The 7,148-nt window shown below is 39.4% G+C and overlaps 1 protein-coding gene across 1 annotated transcript; it reads left to right on the top strand.

Annotated features, from left to right (window-relative positions):
* Positions 1-3,163: 3,163 nt before the first annotated feature.
* LOC138907682 (uncharacterized) lies at positions 3,164-4,171 on the top strand. Its single transcript, XM_070198287.1, has 2 exons — positions 3,164-3,328; positions 3,449-4,171. Exons 1-2 carry the CDS (start codon positions 3,164-3,166, stop codon positions 4,169-4,171), a joined length of 888 nt encoding a protein of 295 aa, XP_070054388.1.
* The last annotated feature ends 2,977 nt before the right edge of the window (positions 4,172-7,148 follow it).

Below are 7,148 nucleotides of genomic sequence, written 5' to 3'. Positions count from 1 at the left end.
GAAGCATGGTACTATGCGAATGTGTATTGATTATAGATAGCTGAACAAAGTTACTGCCAAGAACATGTACCCACTTCCACATATTGATGAATTGTTTGACCAGCTTTAGAGTGCTAGAATGTTTTCAAAGACTGATTTGAGGTCAGGGCATCATCAGCTGAAGATTCGGGATTCAGATAATCTGAATACTACTTTCAGGACTTGGTATGGTCACTACGAGTTTCTAGTGATGTCATTTGGGTTGACCTATGCCCCAACAGACTTTTATGAACTTGATGATCAGTGTATTTCAACCATATCTTGATTCATTCATCATCGTGTTCATTGACGACATCTTGGTGTATTCTTGCAGCTGGGAGGATCATGAGCAACACTTGAGGATCATGCTACAGACCTTGAGGGAGAAGAAGTTATATGCAAAATTCTCCAAGTGTGAGTTTTTGCTTGATTCGATGGCATTTTTGGGTCACGTGGTATCTAGTGAGGGGATCAAGGTAGATCGAAGAAGATTGAAGCAGTTCAGATTTTGCCCAGTCTATCTTCAGCTACTGAGATACGAAGTTTTCTTGGTTTGGCCGGATATTATCACTGTTTTGTACACGGTTTCTTATCCATTGCTGCACCTATAACTATATTGAATAAGAAGGGTTCTCCTTTTAGATGTTTTGAGGAGTGCGAGGAGAGCATTTAGAAGCTCAAAACTGCATTGACTGCAACCCTAATGTTGGTGTTGCCTATAGGTTTGGGGTCTTACACCGTGTTTTCTGATGCGTCACGTATTGGGCTTGGCGCGGAGTTGATGCAAGACGATAGGGAGATTGCCTAAGCATTTCGACATTTGTAGGTTCATGAGAAGAATTACCATATGCATGACTTAGAGTTGGCGTCTATTGTTTATGCATTGAAGATTTAGAGGCATTATCTGTATGGTGTTCCATACGAGGTCAATGCCAACCATCGAAGCCTCCAGCATCTATTCAAGTAGAAGGACCTTAATTTGCAGCATCAAAGATAGTTAGTGATATTTGGCATAAAGTATGCATATTTATATGCATATCTCCTCGTATTTTACTTATATTGCGTGAGTTTTGTATGTGTAATGCAAAGTGTTTTTCTAATGCGTGGTGTTTTTATGTGTAGGAGTCAAATGGAAGTGATTTGAAAAAATGGCATGCAAATTAAAAGAAAAACGGAAGAATTTGGAGGAAGTATGAGTTTGGTGTCCACGTTGGCGCTAGGCACCAACCAAAATGCCATTTACAGAAGACCAAAAAGTTTGACGTCCAGGTTGGTGCCAGGCACCAAGCGAGACTCTAAAGGGCGGATTTTGTCCTAATTCAACTAGGACTTGGTGATTTCAACCCTACATGCCCCCAACATGTATAAAAGGGATTCTAAACCTATTTGTTTGGGGGGGGGGTTGAACATTCTTTAGAGGCGAGAACAAGACACGGAACACTCGGGAACAAGGTTCCTCAGTTTTTCTTCATCTTTATTAGTAGTTTCAATTATTCAAACACTTGTGAATTTGTTTTGATAATATCATGAGTGGCTAAAACCCATAGTAATGGGGTTATGATTTAGCCATGAATATTGTTGTTTAGAGTTTACTTAACCTTAATTACAATTCACCAATATATGATTGTTTCTTCAATTCTGTGATTAATTGCTTAATTGCCTTGCCAAGAGTTAGGTTCTATTTACTATCTACGCTATGCTTGGGAAAGCCATGTTTAGTTTAGAGAAGAATGGAAGAGAGCACGATCTTAACTCTAGGGGGCCGGATTTGTGGTTAGGATAGGAATATACCTAGTCACCGTGCTTAAATAAACATCGTAATCTTAATGCGTTCTTGATAGATTTATTACATAGGAATATAGGCATTAATCTATTTTGAATAGGCGAGTAGTACTCCGGGAGAAGGCTACAAGGGCAATTGTTTGATTAATTAGCAACCATGAGTGAATTGTATGAAAGGGAGAGTTAACTAGAACACAATAGGATAGGTGAATCGATCACAACCTTGGAATATTCGTCTCTACCGAATACAGAATAACCATTTTGCTGCTTGATAATTTAGTTACTAGTTAGAATTATTTTTTAGCATAATCACACTTTTGAACTCTGAGTGACTCGACTGAATAACAATCTTGGCGAATTTAGTGGGTAGTTAATGATAGTTTCTGTAGGTTCAACACTTGAGTTATCATTTTATTACTTGTACAACAACTTATACTTGTGTGTGCATTTCGGAGCGACAAGTTTTTGGCGCCGTTACAGGGTACTTGAATATTGACTACTTTCTAGTTAATTGCTTTAATTATTTATTTCGTCAAGTCTAACATTACTTAATTGTTGCTCTGCTCTTATGAGCCTTGATTGAATGCGAACGGTTAGAAGCCAGCATAGACTTCAAGGATTTGACCCCGAACCTGAGAGAACATTTCACAGGAGGTTGAGGGAAGCAAGGGACACAAATAATCTTCAAGCACATGTTCAATTTCCTGTGGACATGGTAGAGGAGCAACCTATGGCGGTTCAGGAGGTGGCAATGCCCAGCATTTCTAATGTCACCTTCAGCATTATGAACACCAAAATCACTAGGCACTTTAAGCTAAAACAGAGCATGATCCAACTACTACATGCAAATGGGCAGTTTATGGGTCTTCCACACGAGGATCCATAACAACACATCCTAAACTTATTGGAGATTAGTGATATTTATATTACTAACGGAGTCACTCCAGATTATTTGAGGCTCACACTGCTCCCATTCTCTCTGTTGGGCGAAGAAAAGCGATGGTTGAAGGCAGAACCAACTAATTCTATTACATCATGGAATGATCTAGCGAGGAAAGTTTTGGCAAGGTTCTTCCCTTCAGGCAAAACTGCAAAGATCCGAAGTGAGATAGTCACTTTCAAATAGAAATCGGGGGAGTCTTTATACTCAGCTTGGGAAAGGTTCAAGGATCTGCTTAGTGACTGTCCTCATCATAGTTAGATAAATTAAGTGTTAGCTCACACTTTCATAGAAGGGCTACATCCTGAGACAAAGATTGTGGTAGATGTTGCAGCGAGAGGTCAAGTGTTGGAGAAAAGCTTCAATGAGACATATGCATTATTGAACAAATTCTCCAAAAGCAATTCTGATTGGTAAGGATAGATGGGCAGACACACAGTGCAAAAATCTGCAGGGGTTCTCGAGTTAGATGGAGTGTCTGCATTATCATCACAAATTGCCACATTGGCCAACCAAGTCAATCAGATGACAATGGTTATTAACAAGCAACAAGCCCAGCCAGTGCAACAGGTTCAAATATTTTGTGAAGTATGTGGAGAAGGTCACATGAGCAATCTATGCCCAGCAAATCCAGAGTCTGTATATTTTATGGGTAATGCAAATCGAGGGCAGGCAAATCAATATGGGGACACTTATAATCCTAACTAGAGGAACCACCCAAACTTCTCTTGGGGTGGAAACCAAGGTGCTCAGAATCAGTACAGGCCACAAGCGCCTCAACAGCAATATAGACTACCTCAGGTTAAACAACCTACAAACCCGATGAGTCACCTTAAGGAGATGATGAAGAAATTAATGGCTGACCAGCAAGCTCAAGCAGTAGCGATGAGAAATTTGGATCGACAAATGGGGCAGCTTGCTAGTGCCCAAAACACTCGAACAGTTGGAGCTCTTCCTTGTGATACTGAGCCTAATCCTAAACCTCAAGTCAATGTGGTTACCTTGAGAAATGGAAGAGTATTAGAAGAAGTTCCAAGGAAAATGAAGTATACAGCTATTCTTGAAGTAGAATTAGTTCCCAAACAAGTTGAGGAGAATGGGAAAGAGAGAAAAGGACCAAAGCCAGTAATTGTGACAAGGCTACCACCTCCGTTTCCACAAAGACTGCAGAAGCAAAAAGATGATGCTAAGTACAAGAAATTCTTAGATATTTTGAGCCAAGTGGGTGTGAATTTGCCTTTGGTGGAGATTTTGCAGGAAGTACATAAGTATGCAAGGTATCTCAGAGATATTGTGGCAAACAACCGAAGACATACAAAGTTTGCAACAGTTGCACTTACTGAAGAGTGCAGTGCTAGAGTTCAAATTAAACTTCCTCCTAAGTTGAAGGATCCTGAGAGTTTCACAATTCCTCTGTCTCTTGGAAAATAAGAAGTTTGTAGAGACCTGTGTGATTTAGGGGCTAGTATAAATTTGATGCCATCATCTTTGTTCAAGCAACTCGGATTGGGGTGCTTAGACCTTCTACAATCACTTTACAGTTGGAAGATAGGTCACTAGTTATGCCAGAAGGAATTGTTGAGGATGTGTTAGTTCGAGTGGGAAACTTTATTTTTCCTATTGATTTTATTGTTCTTAATTACGAGGCAGATGAGGAAGTGCCCATTATTTTGGGATGACCACTCTTAGCTACTAGTGGAGCGATTATTGATGTGAGGGAAGGGAAGTTGAAGATGAGAGTTGACGATGAGGAAATCACTTTTAATGTGTACAAGGCACTTAAGCTCCCTAAGCATTATGAGGAGTTGTGCGTGATTACTGTGATAGAATTGAAGGGGATAGAGCATAGTCCTTATGTGAATTGTAGTGGACCATATGGGACAACTGAGTTAGAGGAGGTGGTGTTGCAAGCTGAGTGTGTGAAGATGATAGAGAAAAGAGCCAGAGATGAAAAAGGAGACCTTCCAAGAGCGTTCAAAAAGGCTAGACTTCATGGGAGAAAGAAGAAGAAGAGAAAGTGCCCATCATGAGCGAGGCCCTACGTCGTGCTGCGACTATAAATAAGGCACTTGTGTTGTTTTATTTATTTTTTTATAGTGTCAAGTTTTGTGTTGTTTTTGTTTTGCAGAGTAAGGGAAGTCTGAGTACCTGAAGTTGAAGCCGAGGAGCATGTTTGAACTTAAGTGTGGGGTCATTCCGACCCTTAATATTGAGGATCATGTGCGAGCTAGGGGTCATTCCCTCACCCTTGTTTAATATTTTTCTTTGCGATCATGCATCCAGGACTATGCATAATATAAGTGTGGGGTGGGGGAATTAGTTTTTGTGTAGTGTAATTGTATAAACATTGTTATTAATTTTCTTTTAGCATAGAGTAGTAGACAAATTATAAAAAAAATGAAGAAAAAATCAGAAAAAGCTCGGACTTTTTCCGACGATGGATCTTTTGGACAATTTTCTTGAGGTAGTAAAGTCCAATTAAAAATGCCAAAAAGATTTATTTTAGGATAGTTTGGTAGTATCCCTTGGTTTTTCTTTGAGCGCCGGTTCTTTTCCAAGGGTGTAGCTCAAACCGGGTACTTTGTGTTTCTTTTAAGGCGTAGGTTATGAAGAAATTGAGTAGCTCTAAGGGACCTATTGACGTGTTTGGTGCTAGAACATTAGGTTAATGGCATGCGCTCTGTCTTCCAGTACATTTGATTTGAATATTGATTTTGAGTAAATTAAATAGCCTACTCTATGACGTCGTTTCTCAGTTGTTCGACTTGTATGCCACATAGGGCAAGATTGCTTAAAATTTCTCAATTATATGTGCCTTCTTGACTTGAGAGTTGAACAAAACCGTCTATATTGAGTCATGTGCAAGGTGTGTGTAAGGAATTGTAGTATTCTGTGCTATCCATGTGTTTTTCACTTACAAATAAAATTTTCCGTTGCTAGCTCTTTGAGCCTATATACCTTTTCCTTAGCACCCACATTACAAGATGAACCCCTATTTTATTCTTAATTTGAGATTATTGAACCTTTACCTCCTAAGGAACTTAGGCGCTAAAAGAAGTACAATGAGAGATTGGGGAGTAGCTTTCGAGTTGAACCATGAAAGGGCCCTTAAGGTGCACTAAAGCTGTGGAGAAAGAAAACTTGCCGATGAACCTTAATGTGTGGCAGGTGTGTAGAAAAGAAGAAAAAAATAATTGCAAGGAAAAAAAAATGATAGTTAAAATAATGTAGAAAAACATACATCTCCTAATCTTACTAATTTGTGCCAGTGGGGATGCATAAGTGCTTATTTGAAGTAGAGGGCTATGCTATATATGGTTTGTGTCAAGTGAATTGGTTGAGAAGAGTATGTGCTCGGTTTTTAAGTGTAGTGTATTAAAGTGCTTAGGAGGGTGAGTCACTATTCCTAAATGTATCATACTCGTCCCATAGCCTACATTACAACCTTAAAGTCCTAATTTATCCTAGATTTGGCTAGCTTAGATTAGTAGAGATGTACACTACAGACAAGCTTATGGTACAACCACGGGATGCACATGAATTCTTTATGAGAGGGAGCGATTCTTTGTTCAAATTATGTGATGTCCTTAATTTATGTTCAAAGTCATACTTGACTATGTGGACTATTCTATATTCACTCTTTTAGTTGTTGGTGAGGGCACATGATCTCATGACAGATTGGTGATGTTGTGAATTTCTCTTATTGGGCGAGTGCACGAGTTGGGAGTGCTTAGTGGTAACGAGTCGGCTCTTGAGGTAGGGTTCTTATGGGTAGGTTGTTTGAATTGATTGAATTGAACTGTTTATACTTCGACATGTTTAAAACGGGAAGAATGTGAAAGTCATATGTCATGCTTGATTGATGGTGTCGATCATAGTTAAGGGTAGAGTGTCTGATTAAAAATTGTAGTGCTCCTCTCTAGTTGAGATGTGTACATTGTTGGGGTGTAGTTGAGAGTTCCATTGCTCGAGGATGAGCAAGAGTTTAAGTGTGGGGTGTTGATATTCAGCATAAAGTATGCATATTTATATGAATATCACCTCGCATTTTACTCATATTGCGTGAGTTTTGTATGTGTAATGCAATGATTTGTTCTAATTCGTAGTATTTTTATGTGTAGGAGTCAAATGGAAGTGATTTGGAAAATTGGCATTTAAATTAAAGCAAAAATGGAAGAATTTGGAGGAAGTACGAGTTTGGTGTCCAAGTTGGCGCTACGCACCAACCAAAACGCCATTTACAGAAGACCAAAAAGCTTGATGTCCAGGTTGGTGCCAAGTGCCAAGCGAGACGCCAAAGGGCAGATTTTGTCCTAATTCGGCTGGGACTTGGTGATTTCAACCCTACACGCCCTCAACATGTATAAAAGGGGTTCTAAACCTATTTTTGGGGGGTTGAACATTCTTT

The sequence above is a fragment of the Nicotiana tomentosiformis genome, chromosome 3 (assembly GCF_000390325.3).
Source record: "Nicotiana tomentosiformis chromosome 3, ASM39032v3, whole genome shotgun sequence".
NCBI classification, from domain to species: domain Eukaryota; kingdom Viridiplantae; phylum Streptophyta; class Magnoliopsida; order Solanales; family Solanaceae; genus Nicotiana; species Nicotiana tomentosiformis.
This window is presented reverse-complemented; position numbering and strand designations above follow the sequence as displayed.